The 17,036-nt window shown below is 53.2% G+C and overlaps 2 protein-coding genes across 3 annotated transcripts in view; both read right to left on the bottom strand.

Annotated features, from left to right (window-relative positions):
- LOC111160767 overlaps nucleotides 1–17,036 on the bottom strand; it is a 618,405-nt gene that overhangs the window by 91,906 nt on the left and 509,463 nt on the right. The window contains 1 exon segment of the mRNA XM_022524110.1: nucleotides 15,165–15,184. Within this exon segment, the coding sequence (XP_022379818.1) occupies nucleotides 15,165–15,184 (20 nt within the window).
- LOC111160772 (protein phosphatase 2 scaffold subunit Aalpha) overlaps nucleotides 1–17,036 on the bottom strand; it is a 43,501-nt gene that overhangs the window by 10,088 nt on the left and 16,377 nt on the right. For both annotated transcript variants that reach the window (XM_022524117.1, XM_022524118.1), the window contains exons 3-9: nucleotides 12,810–12,910; nucleotides 8,577–8,809; nucleotides 7,500–7,647; nucleotides 7,238–7,393; nucleotides 5,008–5,122; nucleotides 4,829–4,899; nucleotides 4,242–4,376 (exon numbers count right to left, since the gene is read on the bottom strand). In XM_022524117.1, coding sequence (XP_022379825.1) covers nucleotides 4,242–4,376; nucleotides 4,829–4,899; nucleotides 5,008–5,122; nucleotides 7,238–7,393; nucleotides 7,500–7,647; nucleotides 8,577–8,809; nucleotides 12,810–12,910 — 959 coding nt within the window. The remainder of the gene's footprint in view (nucleotides 1–4,241; nucleotides 4,377–4,828; nucleotides 4,900–5,007; nucleotides 5,123–7,237; nucleotides 7,394–7,499; nucleotides 7,648–8,576; nucleotides 8,810–12,809; nucleotides 12,911–17,036) is intronic.

The following is a 17,036-nucleotide window of genomic DNA, read 5'->3' on the forward strand; positions in this document are numbered from 1 at the left end:
TTTAACCAAGTGAGAAACCAATCGCTGAACCAAGTAAACAAGTGTACTTTGCAATAAAGGGTTAACTCAGCAGGTCCGGGTTGCTCAAACTAGGCATATTCGGAACAAGGGTTGGGCTTGTCCAGCTTTCAGGAGATCTCCAAGCCCCTGGGATATCCTGTCTGATGACAGTATCTCTGTGGTTACCTGGGAGACTTGGGCTGTGCCAGACACTTCGCTAACAACCTGACGTGACTTACATAAGAACCGTAAGAACCGAGCGATCAACCTGACCTCTGGGGGGCGGGCAGGCAGTCTACCTGGCTAACTAACACGGCTCCAATCCATGGGTGTGTAACCACCCCCCAGTAAAATCCCTGGAAACCAAGGCACAGCTGGCAATACTCTGTGGGTGCTGTCACACGTCATCCATGGGACTGCCCGGAAGAGGACACCTGAAAGTTCACCCCGAGTCTCCCCTGTGTACCTTTCCCTCACTGACTTTAACCTGTCCTTTCACTGTGACCATCAGCAACCCCACGTATAACAGCTTTCCGGAGAGGGCTGTTCTAGCACGTCACTGAACCTGAGCACCGAGGTGGGACCACAGACGCAGAAAGCAGCGAAGAGAAAGGCAACTGATGAGAGGACAAGAGGGGCTTGGCTGGCATCTCTCCAGTAAAATCCCCAGAGTCCCGACGACGAGAGCCTCTTTCCTTCAGCAAACACAGTAAGGCTTTCATTTAGGAACAGAAGACATACAACTGCCTGCTATAGTCCAATGGCTGAAGAACTCTGAGAACCAACACCATTTCCCTCCCTACATGGTATCAATTTCTTTCCAGAGCCAAGGATACTGAGGAAGGGAGGAACTCTCCCAGTACTGACCACCCTGCTGGTTTCCTTTTCCTGTGACAGTTGCTTTAAATCTTAGAGTGCGTTTAAGCATTTGTGAAACATTGATTACATAAATTAAATCAACTCATGTAAATGACTGAACCTTAAGTCAACTTTTCTTTCTCTAAGAGACAGAGTTGGGGGGGGTTGGTGGAGGAGGCAGAAGGAGGGAGAGAACCTTAAGCAGGCTCCACACTCTGCATGGAGCCTGATGTGGGGCTCAGGGCTTGATCTCACAACCCTGAGATCATGACCTAAGCCATTTTGACCTAAGTCAAAATCAAGAGTCAGATGCTTAACCAATCGAGCCACTCAGGTGCCCCTCAACATTGCTTTTCTTAAAGGGACACTGTGTCCAATGTTTATAAAAGCCCGAACTGTCATAATGTTAAGAGTCTGTACCTATTCCTTCTTTTCCTAAGAAAGATTTCTGGAGTGGGAACAGCCCCACCTGCCACCCTAACATGTGTCAGAATCGACTCCACGAGAATGTAAGGAAGACAATCCAAGTCAGCTCGGCGGGCCAAGGTGCGTCAGAGCCCGGGCTGGCAAGGGTGAGGAGGAAGCCTTGCCTTGTCGCTCACTTGGTATGAAGGCATCTGCAACACCCGATATAAACAGGGAAATTTCTTTATTGAATAAACTGAAAATTAACCGGACTGAGGTCTCATTTGAATAAAAAACATTTGAAATGCACGTAAAACCACTGCAATGGGTTTTCTGGACTGTGTGGAGACCCAGGTGCTGTGTCTGGCCTGTTTTCAAATACGATGAAGAATTAAGGGAGTCAGCACCTGTCCAGGGCTGTGAGTGGAAATGTCCTGACGGTGAAAGAGCTTCTTTCCCTTCCCTGAAGGTTAGCCAGACAGAATCCTCAAGGTGGAAACTACTACGCGTACTCACATGGGAGTCTCCCCTCTGGATGCAGGAAGAAACGGACACCCAACAAAGCACCACCTGACTGAGTATGGGCTCTGCAGCCGCCCAGGAGCCAAACCAAGCCTCCTGTGTCAACCGGCTTCCCTCCCCCAGCTGCCAGGTCACTCCCTGGTGCGGAGCCTCAGAAAGCCCGTCTCAGAAGGCCCAGAGGAGGAACTCTGGACCACAGCCGAAGAGCAACCCTAGCTGGGGCACCTGAAAGGTCAGCCAGAGACCCGAGGAGGAGAAGCCTTTCTCAAGTCAGGGCTTTCCCACAAACCACCACTTATCCTCGGAAAGGGCAGAAAACTATTTCCTTGTTGAAACTATTCTGGTCCTAAAACAACAACAAAACATTGAAATGAGCCAATAATCAAGTGAGCCAAGTGTCCAAAACCTACGCTTTTCAAAGACAGGGCTAGAGCTCCTGGGAGGTCACCTCGGAGGCCCTGGTGCAAAGGGCACAGTGTCTTGAACACATGAAAAGAGAAAGCAAAGGTCAGCACCTTACACCATGTAACTTCAGGCATACCCAGAAAAAGGCCTTTTTATTTGGGTAAGTGTATAAACCTTAATAAATAGAAAAAATGAAGTTTACAGATTTAAACCTGAAATCTCAAATACAAGCCAGATGACTAACTCACACCAAGAAAACTGTGATTTTTTTTCTTTTCTTTTCTTCTTTGCAAGAGAAGCTGCGCTGGGATAGACCACAGCTGTGGGAGTATGACTGCCACAGAGCACTTGCTAACAGTGAAACCGGCACCAAAACCGGCTCTGGCTCCCGCGCTGTTCTAGCACATGTGGGCATACCTTCACACTCGAGCTCAGTGTGGATCTCTCCTTGATGCCAGAAAGTAAAATGCTCCCCCAGACCCTGGTGATGGGTTAAAAGGACACAAAATCCAATTCAAGGGACTCTCACCAGCCAAACTGTCCCCATTTAAGCATGAGAAGTGAATACAAATGATAGCTACAAAAAACATGCTTATTAAAGAAAACACGTGTGAAGCACCTTACTTGGGTCATAAAATTTAAGTCATTATAAAAATTAATTATGGTTTAAACTGTAACAACTACAACAACAACAACAACAACAACAAAACTGATACAAATAAATGACCAAAAGTAAGATTACTAAGCTTTTCTTTAAAAGGCACACTATCTTCAATGTAAGAAACCCTGGTCTGTAATTTTGGGGCTGAGAGATTATCCCCTCATAGTAGAATTTATTTATTTATTTATTTATTTTTAAAGATTTTATTTATTTATTTGACAGAGATCACAAGTAGGCAGAGAGAGAGAGAGAGGAGGAAGCAGGCTCCCTGCCAAGCAGAGAGCCTGATGCGGGGCTCGATCCCAGGACCCTGAGATCACGACCTGAGCCAAAGGCAGAGGCTTAACCCACTGAGCCACGCAAACGCCCTCATAGCAAAATTTAAAAACATGACATTTCGGGGGCAGCGGCAGAGGACTCAAAGCTGATGTGATTTCCTAGCACTGGGTGTGTTAGGTGGGGCGGGGCGTGGGGAGAGCAGGGAGGCAGGGAGACTGAGGCCCTTTGGCAGCATGGAAGTTACAGACCAGCAAACTGTCCCACCATCTGCCTGGTCGCCACCATGACACAAACCAGGAGCCTGCAAACCACCCCCACCGCACAAGGTCCTGTCCACATCTCTGCAGCCATATCTCTCCCACCAGTTTGGTCTCCCTGTACCTCTTCTGGCCTCTTCATTGCTTCCTTTCTTTGACAGTACCCTCAGCATTCCTTGCTAACACCCAGATCTGTTCCAGGGCCTCTAGCTCCCCACTGTTCAAGTCCAGACTCCTTCCTTGGCTGTCACCCCATGACCCATCCAGCCTTCACCCAACACAGGTTCATCTTCTGTACTCCAGGCCAAATGAACAGCAAGGAATGGTCACATGACTGGCACCGGCCCATAGGGTGTGTAGGGTGGGAACAGGGTGATGGGTGCTCTCTTTTGCATCTTGCCCTTTCGAGGACCACACCTCCTGCTGTCTAATACCTTCTGCCTCCATGCTGGCTGGGGGTGGTGAAAATCAGAACAGCCGTGTCAGACTCAGAGAGTGCAGAGGTCAGCAGGGCTAACCCTCAGTGTAGGCCCACCTAGCTCTGAACCGCTGTGAGAAAAATACTTACATCAGCCACTATACTTTGGGGTCTACCTTACAGCATCTTTGCCTAAATCCTAAAAGACACAAACATATTACAGCATCTATGTGATCATGGAATCATAGGGCACGCACAATGACTGTCTAATAAGTGAATGAGTGAACGCACACGCACATGCCCACCAGTATTCAACTCATTCGGGGCCTGCGTTGTCTGTTCAGATTCTAGGAGACTCCTGGCCAATCTGGGAAAGCAGCTGACCCAACCTGTCACCTCTGCCAACCCGGAGCTCAGAGCCTTCACACACCCTTACCTCATCCTTCAGCTGAGCCAGGAAGAGGGGCAAGAGGTGCTCAATGGTGTTGTCTTTGCCCAGGATGGGGGAGAGGCCCATGATGACTGAAGCCAGCGCTGACTTCACGTGTTGGTTGGCGTCTGACACCAGCTCCTGGGAGGGAGAACGAAGGGGGAGCCACAGGGTCAGGATGAGCCCTGCAGCAGCAAGTAACCAAGCAGACGCCCACCTCCTACAAGGCCTGAACCCAGTCCTGCTTTTGCCCTTCTCCCTCACGGAGCAGTGACGGTTTAGGGTACAAAGGTACAAGGCAGCTCCTTACCTGTCCCACCGGCTTCGAGCACCATGAGCCCTGCTCCCGGAAGCCCCCCAACCCTTAGGCCAAAGCTTTTGGAAATTTTGAGGGGAAGTACTCCCACCCCAAGCTCAGGCCTAAACCTCAGATTCTGCCTGCCCTCAAGGACCCCACCTGCTTCCCAACCCAAGACTGCCCAGTCCTAGAAGACTGGGGACGGTCTGCCTCTGAATGTCTATAAAGCCCAATGTCCACTCCTCCTCTTCAGCAGGCCAAGATCTGCCCTATTCCTCCCACCAACTCCTGTTACCTTGATGCAGGGTAAGATCTGGGTCATGATCACATTCTCCCGACAGTCAGCAGAGAGATTTTCACAGAATTCTGTGGGAGGGGGAAAGGAGGGAGAGGAAAGTGAGACCTGATGTCCTGGTTCTGCCTCGGGCCCTCGGACACCCTCCCGTTTGCTGTGTTCTGGTCGCCAGCACCAACCTTTGACCTTGTGGGAGGCTGCGGCCCTCACCTCGGCCTCACAGTCTTTCATCAGGTTCTGGAAGGCGGGCACCAGGTCTGTCTTGGTGATCTCAGGCCCCACTGCTTTCTGGAGCTGCAGACAGAAAGCGGGGTGAGTGAGAGGGCTGGGCAGTACTCTCTCTGGGTGAGTGAGAGCAGAATCAACGTTAAAGGCACCAGAACTAGGGTTAAGAAGAATGTGGCCCTTGGGATCACTGCTGAGATCTACTCCCAGCACCACAGGGTGAGCCCAGGCAAGTCTCCAAACCTCTCTGAGCCTGGTTCCTCAAAAGCAAAATGAGGGCCACGAGAGTACCTACCGCGCCATGCTGCTATCTGCGTTAACGATAGTAACAGGTCTCCTTACTGCTCAGGCTACTTGGAGGGGTTTTCTGTTATCTGATCCGAAAACATTCTAGTGATATGGCTCTTCCTTTCTCATTTACAGTCTTCTGTGTTTTCCAAATTGGTTACCCGACCCTGTATTACTCTCGTAATGAAATTAAACACATCACGACTGAGGGGGAAGGTGGCATGCCGGGGAAGGCTCCTGAAGACCTAGCGGGGAGCAGGACAGCTCATGACTAAGAAGGCAACAAACAAAAACTCTGAAGGGCCCAATGCTGTCCCTCAGACAGACCACGAAGTGTCTCCTGGGCGCGGAGCACAGCTTGAATCTAAAGTCCCTGCCTTCACTGAGCTTTTTATCTAAAACCCAGTGTGATCCAGTTCACGCTGTCCAGAGGCCGAGGACGGAAGCACCGTCTTTAACCATGGTGCCGAGCCTCGGGGGAGCGGCCGCGCTGTGCTAACATTCTCACAGGGAATACGGACGGTCTGGGAAATGCTATCCCAAGGCTCTGAGTCCTTCCAGCAAACACCACGGAAATAAGCACACTCACAGAACAGGGAGCCATGGGGCTGAAGAGCACCCAAGCCTCAAGCCCGGAGCCTCTCTCCAGCCCTCTCTCACATGGGGCCCCAAGGGCAAGTCTGCAATGTTTCCACTCGCACTGGCTCTGGACTCCCAGACCTCTGTGTACATGCTGTCCTTTTGCTGGAACACAGTCCTATCCCCACTCTCAGCCGCCCATCTTCTAGAACCAGCGGCAGCCCCACCTCCTCTTCTCAACGCCCCATGCAGGACTGTCGGCTTTGGTGCTGACAGCTTCCCTCTCTCAGCGGACCCTCCCGTTCAGGCTGCCTGCTCCCGGAGGCTGGGAATGTGCTGAATTCGCTGGATCGCCAGCACCCACAAAAAGCGGGTGCGCAACAAACACGATGGTGGCATAAGCAAACGTGGTCTCTGGGAGCGAGCACCGTCTAGGATCTTGTCCCTGTTCTGCCTGCCTGGCGGTGTCCTTCTGACCAGTTCTGAGCTGTGCTACGGGCTGAACTACTGTGCCTCCAAAATTCCTACGCTGCAGGCCCAACCCCTCAGTACCTCAGAAAGGGGCTGCATTTGAAGACAGGGTTTTAAAAGAGGTCATTAAGGTGGCCCTCATCCAAAAAGATTGGAATCCTCTGGCGGGGGCAGGAGGGGATTAGGACACAGGCATGCACAGAGGGGAGGCCATGTGAAGATATGGGAATAGACCAACTACAAGCCAGGAAAAGAAGCCTCGGAGGGGCGCCTGCGTGGCTTAGTCAGTTAAGCGGCAAACTCGATTTTGGCTCAGGTCATGATCTCAGGGTCCTGGGATCAAACCCTCCGGTGGACTCTCTGCTCAGTGCAGTCTACTTGTCCCTCTCCCTCTGCTCCTCCTCTCTCTCTCAACAAACAAGTAAGTAAGTAAAATCTTAAAAAAAATTAGAAGTCTTGGAACAACCTCCAGAACAGTGAGGGAATGAAGTACCCCCAGGCTGTGGCACTTTGTTATGGCAGCCGCTAAACTAATATGGCTACGCCCTCCCTTTTGTGAAAGAGAGAGTATGATTAGGGCAAGAGCACACCCATACCAGCCTTCTCTGCTCTGAGACTCTCCATGGAACCTGAACTTGGCTTCAAAACCCTTCCCAACACAGCACCTCAGTTGCGACAGTTACTCAACTGGGGCTGCCACTATGAAGCGAGACGCAGCCAGATGATCGAAGAGCTTACTGCTCAAGCACCCAGTGATTTGTTGGATTTAACCAAAAACCCGGTTTCTACGTGTGGCCCCTCTGAGGGCCTCAGTCTCCCACTCTGTGAGTTATCAACAGCCCCCACCTCTGTGAACTTGTCGGCCACCATGTATCGGACACGCCAGGACTTGTCCTCAGCAGCCTGGCGCAGGGTGGGCATCACCAGGGCCTCCAGATCCTCCTGGGGCAGTAGCTGGGCGATGTTCACACATGCCTCCACTGCCAACAGCCGCACCGAGTCCTGGGGAGACGATCAGAGGAGAGTGAGGGCAGCATGGGATTCCCTCTGAGACACAGGGTCTGCCAGGGGAAGGGGATGGAGGAGGGGCTTGGGGAGCAGAGCCCACCTGCTCGTCAGAGGCCAGGTTGGAGAACATGGGGATGATCTCACTCTTGACATTGTCCAGCTCCAGGACCTTGGCGAACTCCCCCAGCTTGGAGGCTGCGGCCCGCCGCACCATGGGGGTGTCATCTGAGCACAGGTTCCGGAAGTACCTGGGGGTTGGAAGTGGGACTCAGGAGGAGGAAGGCCTAGGAGCCCACAGCAGCATGCAGAGGCAGAGAGGAGAAAGCACAGACTTTGCAGTCACGCAAGTTCTGGCTTTGCCTGAGTGACCCCGCACAAGCCATGAGCCCTCTTGAGTCTTCCCAGGCCTATAAAATGGACCTGATCGTTCCCACCGCACAGGGTCCTGATGAGGTTTAAATGAGATACGGTGTGTGAAAGAAGAGCAGCCGGTCCGCACATAGTGAGTCCTAGTGAATGGCAGGTGCGGGCTCTATTAGTCTGACCGTATCAAGTGGCTGAGCTAAGATGCTGCTCGGGGCCCCTCAGAAGCATGGGGGACGCATGTGCGCACACAGACCTCTAAGCACACGTGGGCAGCTGAGCACCAGTATCCTGTCATGTGCTCGAGCTCAGGGCCCGGGCTTGCTGCTCAACAGTCCCGGGAGCTGGTGAGTGAACAAAGTCCAGAGGGAAGAGAAGAAACACGTACTACTGGGAAATTTTAACCCAGTTAGAAGCACTTCCCCTCACTGTTCCTGAAGAGGAGTCTGACATACAAGGAATTCTCTGGGGCAGCAAGCCCAAGGGGAGGGGCGGGGGTGGAGGCGGCCAAACTGAGCCAGCATGTCTGTGAGGTTTCTGGCCCGGGGGCAGGCCCGAGATGGCACCACCCCTCACAGGTCGAGCGCTTTCACGAGCCAGACCTGTTCTGAGCGCTCTGTGTGTGCTCACTCTTGTAAGTCCTCACGAAGCCTGATGGGAGGAAGGAACGATCGCTTCTCCATTCCCTAAATGAGCAAAAGGTCATGTCTGGACCAGGCCTGGGACGCCGCTCTCTGAGGGGCTTGACGGGGTGGGGAGGAGTGGGGGCTGAGCCTGAGAGAAGGGTCCAAACGGAGGGGAGGCTGGGACTCACTGCCGAAGTTCTGCCTTGACGGCGCTGGACACGCGGGGGTAGCAGACAGAGAAGAGGCCACAAGCCGAGGTGCGGGAGGTGAACCAGTCGCCGCCCGCCAACCGCTTCACCAGTGGCACGAAGTGGGCCTCGAGGTCCGAGGGTGAGTGCTCGTGCGAGATGGCCCGCAAGGACTCCACCGCCTTATCCCGCACCACCGTCTCTTCCACCGTGGCCAGCGACTCCAGGGGTGGCTGAGGCACAGAGCACAAGGTCACCGCAGGTCACCTCCCCACTGCCCCAAGCCTCGAGCCCCACCCCGTGCCCCTCGTGACTCATCTCCTGAGAAACCTTCCTTGACCTCCGCATCCCCACCTTCACCCAGCAGACAATCCTGAAGAGCCCAAACAGAGAACCTCACACAGACACCCTTGAAGGAGCTCACAGTCCTATGTATCACTTTCTAGCAGACGGCCACAGCTGTCACCGGCGCCTCACAGTGCATGGAAAATTGTGGGTGTTGACTGGAACATCTATTCGGTGGGTGTCCTAAGCAGGGTCACTGTGTCACACAACTTGGGACTGGAGGGCAGGGAGAAGCAAGGAACAGGGGACAATGCTGATGCTATGAAGCAGGTCCTGTGACGGTCTTCATTTTACAGAAGAGGAAACTGAGGCAGACAAGTTAAATAACTTGCCCACGCTAGTGCTAGCTAGTGCTAGACAGGATCCAAACCAGGCCATCGGGTTCCCGAGCTTGCAAAAGGACATGGCTGTGCTTTCTGACAGGCGACTGCCCCAGGAGCTCATGGCACGTGACTGGCAAACCTGTGGCTTGGGACTTCGAGGCCAGAAGGGGTCATACTCCGTTAGGGACATCTGACTCGCTCATCACAATGTCCCCAGAGCCCAGCAGAGTATCTCAGACAGGGTCGAAACTCAGCAATTACTGACTGAATAAGGGGAGGCTAACGTGATTCTAGTCTATTCAAATAAAGGTGTGGAGACCTGCAGTCCGAAGTCCAAGGTGGCCTGACAGGTGTGGGAGGCAGGAAGAAACCACACGTGGGAAGGCCTCCAGGGCCCCAGCAGAATGCAGCAGGGAGCAAAGGTGGTGGGTGGGGACAACGGAAAGAGGCAGCAGCTGCTTCCCAGCTCCATCAACTGCCACCACAAGAAAAGAGAGCTGGAGACGCGGTCAGTTTTCCGAAAGCAGCCGAAGGGGCCAGGTGTGCATCTCACTGAACACACGGCACACCGTGGATGAACGCTGAGGATATTATGCCGAGTGCAATAAGGCAGTCACAAAAGGCCACGTGTTGTAGGATTCCTTTATATGAGGATCCCAGAGTAACCAGATTCGTAGATGCAGAGAGCAGAATGGTGGGCCCCAGGGGCAGGGGAGCATGGGCTCTGGGCAGTTACTGGTTAATGGCGACAATTTCTGTCTGGGACGATGACAGATGGTGGTGGTGGCTGCACCGCAAAGTGAACAGACTTAACGCTACAGAACTGTGGCATTAACTTGAAAATGGTTGTATATTTAACCACAATGAAAATAAAAAATCTCATTTGCAAAAGACTGACAATGATTCAAGAGGAAAATGTGACACTATGCCAGCCCAGGGGTTGCTCGTGTGTGGCCTCTGCCCTAAAGCCATGCCATCGCAGGGTTTCTGGTTCTGGACCGGCTCACAGAGTGTGGCTGAAGGTGGTGTCACTGGGCTACAACAGGGACCGTTTGCCTCTTTGTTCCTGGTTTTCCTGCTTTCCACGCCGGCAGGTGGGAGGGGGTACTCGATCAGTACTCGCCATTCACCTGTTCCATTTAGAGTAACCAGTCCTAACAAAGACCTGGGCACCAAGGCCACGCAGCACTTACGTCACGCCAGGTGCCTGCCGGGACCCTGCAGGTGCTGCTGCGGGCCTCGCAGTGTCGTCTGTGATCCCCCAGGAGGCCTAGCTCAGCACAGAGCACAGAATCAGACCCTCCCGGGTGGGGCCTGGGAAGGTGCAGGTTTAGGAAGCTCCAAGGGATGCTTTCCCACAGTGGAAAGCCGTGCTGTGGGGCCTCTAAGAAGGAGTGAGGGCGGAGTTCCTAATACCAGAGAACATGCGGGGGAAGGGAGATGTGCAAACTTCCAAAAGTCACTGTACTTTCAGGAGAGGCTCCAGAGTTTGCAGCACATTTCCAAAGGGATCCAGGACTCCAAAAGGGTTAAGAGCTGCGGATACAGAATCGATCCTTGTGCAACCCTACAGGTCCCTGTGAAATTAATTCCATTTCATCTCTACAGAGGAGGAGGGCTGGGATTGGCTGTGACACGCCCCTGGGTTCCCAAGGCCCTTGGCTGGTACTCATGTCGGCAAAATGAACAAGCTGCCCAACAGCCATCTTCCATTTCTCTTTGTCAAAATCCAGATCCACTGCCACCTCCTCCAGGAGGCCTTCACTGACAGCTTCCCCTTTCCACCTAAAACAGGTTAGGTGCCTCCTCCAGGTTCTAATGTCCCCCAGCTTCCCTCTTGTCCAGCTCCAATCAGCCGGTAGAGCCCCTGGCAGGGCAGGAGAGAGGAGTGGCCGTGGTTAAGAGGCAGGGGCCTGGGTTTGAATCCTGACTCTGTCTCTTCCCAGCTCAGGCAATTCACCTAATCCAGACCTTGAGTCTCAATCCTCATCTGTGAACTGGGGCTAGGGGACACGACAGGTGACTGTGCAGACGGCACCTGCAGGCACCAAGGAGCACCAGCATTCGGACCTGACTGGCTTCCAGGTTTCCAGCACTCCCTTACCCAGGGCCCTTAGAATGTGTCTGCCAGCTCATGTGACCATCATGAGTATCGGTCCCAGACAACACGTGACTTCCCCCCAAGTAAGTGTGGGATAACCCAAACCGGGTAAGGGAAGGATTCCAGGGTTCCTGTCCTGCTCCCCCACAAGCCTGAGTCCTACACCATCTGAGGGCCCTGGAACCCCTTGCTGAAGCGACAGCACCTGTGTTTTCTGCTCCCAAGTCCTCTGAGATGCTGCTGAAAACTACACATTTGCTCGTCAGTAAAACTGAGAAATTTCAGGGCTTGCAGAAAGTTCCATGAAGTTCAAGGGACCCCTTTTTCAGGCTGGCCCCCAGACCTCATCATGTTCCTCGTGTTAAGCAACCCTAATCTGTGTAAATATAAGAAATTATCTCATTTGCATACCACTGTCTGCATGTACATACACATAAATTATACACGTACACACAGATGAAAGCTGACAGACCGAAATTTAATGACAATTATCCATTATCTTCAGAAATAACACTGCTTAAAAGAAAAGTTACCGTATCTTTTCAAACCCCAAATCCCCCCAATTTTAAGAAGTGCCATGATTTTATACACCACTAAAAGAAGGCGGCTGCTAACAAAAATTGTTAAGACATCATTAAGCGCAAATGCCAAATATAAAACTGTGTCTTTAGAAAGCACGACACAGGGGTCACTGGGGACCTGGGGTTCTGAAGAACAACAAAAACCAAGGCACTCAGGAACCCGAGGCTCCCCGTTCCCGGACGGCAGGACAGGAGTCTTGCCCTGGTGACCACGGAGTCCTCCTTGCTCTTCTCACAAAGAGCAGTTACTATTAGTATCTGACCCATTTCTGAGTCCCCAGCCGTCACCAAGCACATGGGTGCCCAGGCAGGCACCTGGAATCGCAGCTCTGCTACTTACTACTGTGAGGCCTTGGCCAAGACGCTTAACCTCTCAAGTGCGCCCAGTGGCTCATCTACAAAAGGGAAATGTCCCTAGCCCAGAGGGTGGACATAACCTCATAACGTATGGCATAATGATCCCTAACACCTGATAGTCCTTACCATGTACCAAGTGCCATGCCTAGGGCTTAAATCAATTAAAAAGATACATCTTAATGACTCCCATTTTATAGATGAGGAAAGTATAACACAGAGGTTAAGTAACTCTTACAAGTCACACAGCAAGAAAGTGACAGAACCCAGACTGCCTCCAAGCCCAAAGCCCTCTATGGACAGGGCCAGGCAGGGCTGGGCACCGGTCAGGCAAGTGTTCAGCTAACAGGAAGGGATACAAGTGCGTTTTGGGTATTGCCGTATGAAATGCCACTACCAATCTGCTGGATTCAGGAACGTCCGGGCTTGCCTGTTCCTGGAACGTGACCCCCCAGCTTCTCTTGCATTCTTCCTGCCCTGCTCGGAAAGGGGAAAGGGGCAAGGGGATGCCCCCGCCTCCCAGACTCACCAGCAGGCAGTGCACGTACTCGGGGCCTCCCACCAGTGTGGTGAAGGTTCCCAGCTGTTCTGCCAGGGCCAAGAGCACCTCATCCTCATCGTAGATGGTGTCTGTGGAACCAAGACAGACTCTGTTACAGTCCCACCCCAAGTCGGACCCCAGCCCCTGGGTGACCCAAGGTGGGAACAAGCAGGCTCCATTTGGCTTCCTCCAACCGCAGCCCTCAGGCTCCCCACCCCCCACCCGGGCTGGTGCAGAGATCAGGGCGCAGGCCTGGGTCAGAGGACAGCACCGAAGCCCCTCTTCTGCCCTTCACTAGGTGAGGGACACTGGGGGATTGAGACCAGTCTGCAACCCCATCTCTGCGCCTGGAGAATGGTGCTAATGTCCCTCTCAGGGGAGCGAGAGCGAGGGGTAAACCAGACCATGCATACGAGCACAGAGACGGTCAACGGGGGCTCTTCGCTGTGGTCCAGCCTCTACCCTCAGCACCACCTTCTCTGCCAAGAACTCATCTTTCTCTTCAGCCCGAGAAATTTTTCTCCATCCTTCAAGACTCAGTTCAGCTTTCCTGACCAGACCAGACCAGAGCAAGTCCCTTCTCTACGCTCCTCTCAACCCCAAGCTACCTTTACCAGCGTCCTTATCTGAGGTGTCCAGAACTGGCTCCTTTCTGTGCCCCCATTTCTACCAGAAATGAGCACAGCAGGAGCTCAGTCCAGGTGCTGGAAGAACAGATGACCGTGGAAAGCCAGAGCTGCTGGGTCCTAATGCTCAAACCAAAGGCCTTTCTCAACACCTGACCGGTACGGCAGAAGACACTTCCAGTAGGAACTGCTGACCTCCGTGGCAGAAGATGCTAACATCCTGGCATCTGCGCTTCAGGCAAGCATACGGCAGCCCAGCCAGACACCTCCAGGCTCCCTTGCAGCTGGCACGCCATGGGGCCCTGCTCTGGCCAGTGGGGTTGAGAAGTGGTAGGTACAGGCCCTGGGTCACTTCGCCACCACGCTCTCTGCTCATGAGGCTGTCCTCCTCCTCCTTACCCCGTGGGGGGGTTCTCTGCTCTACTGCTGGCTGGGTGTGAGGCCATTCACTTCACCTCTGAGTCTGTTTTCTCACCCCACATCCTGAGAGAGCTGTGTGAGCCCAAAGTGAAGTGATGTTTTCTGTGAGGAGCTCAGTGTGGGGCCTGGCCCAAGTCAGTGCATCAGAGAATGCAGGCCAGTGTGGCTCCGGGCCCACCAGGCCTTTGGGTCCTTCCCAGCCTCAGTTTCCCTGGCCTGATCTGTACACCCTACCCATTTTCTCAAGCTCCCAGAGACCTCAAATTGTGGATGGCCTCACTTGTATTCAACTCAACCCTCAGTCCAGACTCCTTGGCCAAGCAGTGTTCCTGAAAGCCAAATGCGTGGAATCTGCCAGCACCTATTTTCACGGTCCCCACCCCTACAGAACTGCCTTCTCAGCCTCCCCAGCCTCCTGGCCTCAAAGGCTTAGGGCTGCCTCCTCCCCACCTCTCTGACGCAGACCTGTCCACCTTCCACCTCAGTGTCACTCTGATATCCACCATCTCTTGCCTGGTGACTACAACTGCTCTCTGACTGGTCTTCCTGCTTCTGCCCTGGCCCCCAAACCACCCAGCCTCCTTCCAGAACACCGAGTGATCCTTTAAATCATGATACTACCCTACTTCAATCTCCCAATGGTTTCTAAAAACCATGAATTAAACTCTAGACTCCATGTACCATGAGCCCACGTGATGTGGCCACTGTACCAACCTCCAACTCACATCTTCCCGCCAACACTGTGCCCATCCCATGCCCGCCTCTTCCTGCAACTGGAACATTCTTCTCCCAAAGTCCTACAGGGTAGGTGCCATTCAGTTCAAACCCCCAGGAAGACCTGCCCTGACCACCACTGGAATATCGCTTAACCTTATTTCCACCTGTGTCTCTCTTCACCTCAGCACTACTTACTCCCCTGACTGGAACAGAAGCTCCATGAAGACAGAACTTCGACTTGTTCTCCTCACAGCACATAGTGCGCAGCAGATGTTTATGAAACGTGCCTACAAACGGCCGCCTTCCAAGTATTTTCTAACCGTGCTGTGTAACGGCTTAAATGAACCCAGATCTTTTAAACAGAAAACACTCTTTCCTGAACTTGAAGAAATGCCACGGCCACGACGAAAGGCAGTATCAAGCCACTCTCCTCCGCCTCAGGGAACCTCCAATCGTACACCTTCCCAACAAAACCACACGGTGTGTTTAAGGCAAATCTGGGATTTCGGAGGATAATTTTCACTGGTGTTCGCCCGGGTACAAGTCTTCAAATGGCAGGTGACTTTTTAGCCACAGGCACACACAGGTGACCTGACTCACCTGGGAACCCATCCACATCTCACTATGGCTGAAAAACTACCAACACCTGTTTCTAACCCAGCGCGGCATCACATGGTGACTTCCCCCTCATAACACCGACTGTGAATGTTCTGTAGGTTTGAGCTCAGAGAGGGCTTTCAGCCTGTTCTGAAACAGCAGCACCTATTCTGAAAGATGGAGTGCTATCTACCATCTGCTGTTTTGAACATTTTGCAGTGGGTGAAGCCCGAAGGACAGAAAATCTGCCACACTTAACGAAAGCAGCCCAGAGAAATCTGTCTTGAACGCCTGACTCCTCTTCCATCTCGTGGCTTGTGCAGTTCCTCTCACTTGCATTACTGTGATGTCACCTGTGGCTCTGATGTAATAAAGATGACAAGTATGTTAGATTCACTGAATCTTGGGGCTCCCGGGTGGCTCAGCTGGTTAAGCGTCTGCCTTCAGCTCAGGTCGTGATCCTAGGGTCTTGGGATTGAGTCCTGCGTCGGGCTCCCTGCTCAGCGGGGAGCCTGCTTCTCCCTCTGCCCGCTGCCCTCCCTTGCCCACGCTTGTGCTCGCTCTCTCGCGCATCTTCTCTTCCCCTACCTCTGTCAAATAAATACATCTTTAAAAAATTCACTGAATCTTAACAATGGCCCACGTATTAGATGAGAGTTCCCGTTTTACAGAGGAAATGAAGCATGTCCTAGCTGGGACTGAACCAGGCAGCCCAACCTCAGGGTCTCGACTCTTAGCCACTGGCCCCAAGTCAACTGCCTCTGCTGTTCAACACCCCTGCCCCCCGCAACCCTTCAATAAAATGCTGTGTGCACAGGAGGTTTATTTTCTACACGTCATCCGCCCACCCTCCAGCAGCTCTCTCCAACGACTGCCTGCCGTCACCTACAGGATTAATCGCAGACTGCCGCCTGGCCCTCGGGACCGGCAGACCCAACCCCTACCACCCACCTGCCCCTGTGCTCCCCCAGCATCCCATCACCACAGTCAATCCTGCCTCCATGTGCTGTTTACTCCTGCCAATCCCCTCCCCAGCGGCCTTCCCCACTACCTCACTACAGGGGCCAGCAGCACATACCGAGCGTTTTCTACAGACTCAGCTCTGCGTGGAGCACTTCATCCTCAACAGCCCTGTGGGTTAGGTCTTCCTCCCACCCTCGGACAGATAAGGGAGCTGAGGCCAGGGGAAACAGAATGGCTTACCCAGGCTTGCCAGCAGGCTGGTGGCACAGCTGGCCTCAAACCCAGGTCCCACCAACTTCTTTACCCACTTGATTTTTTTTTAACCTTTTATTTACTTGAGAGTGAGAGCGCACGTGAGCAGGGGGGGGGACGGGACAGGGACGAACCACAGAAGGAAACAGGCTTCCCGCTGAGCAGGGAGCTCAAGGTGGGGCTCAATCCCAGGATCCCCGGGCCATGACCCGAGCCAAAGGCAGACACTTCACCGACTGAGCCACCCAGTGCCACGCTACCGCTGTTACACCACCGTGCCACACATCACACTCCCTGCACCCAGCTGCCCCGTCTCAGCACTCAGAGCTTCCAAGTCCTGCCCACAGTTCACCAGCGGAAGCCACTCGGTTCAGGTCACCTGCTCAGTGTGACACAGATACCTGGCGTGCCCACGCAGATAAACCTGTGCTCTGCAGTCATTAGCCGTTGTCACCGTGGGCAATCCCTGTCCCTCTGCAGGCCTTCATGTCCCCACGTGTCAAGAGAAGGAATAACCATCTCCGCTCCCCTCCACCCTGGCATCACCACTGAGCCCAAATTACAGGATCCTGTAAGAGTTTCACTAGTGACTCTGAGCCTTCAGCTGCCATTTCAATTAGTATAAAGTAGTAGTGAGAAT

The sequence above is a fragment of the Enhydra lutris genome, unplaced genomic scaffold (assembly GCF_002288905.1).
Source record: "Enhydra lutris kenyoni isolate GAN:26980312 unplaced genomic scaffold, ASM228890v2 scaffoldscaffold77, whole genome shotgun sequence".
Lineage (NCBI taxonomy): Eukaryota > Metazoa > Chordata > Mammalia > Carnivora > Mustelidae > Enhydra > Enhydra lutris.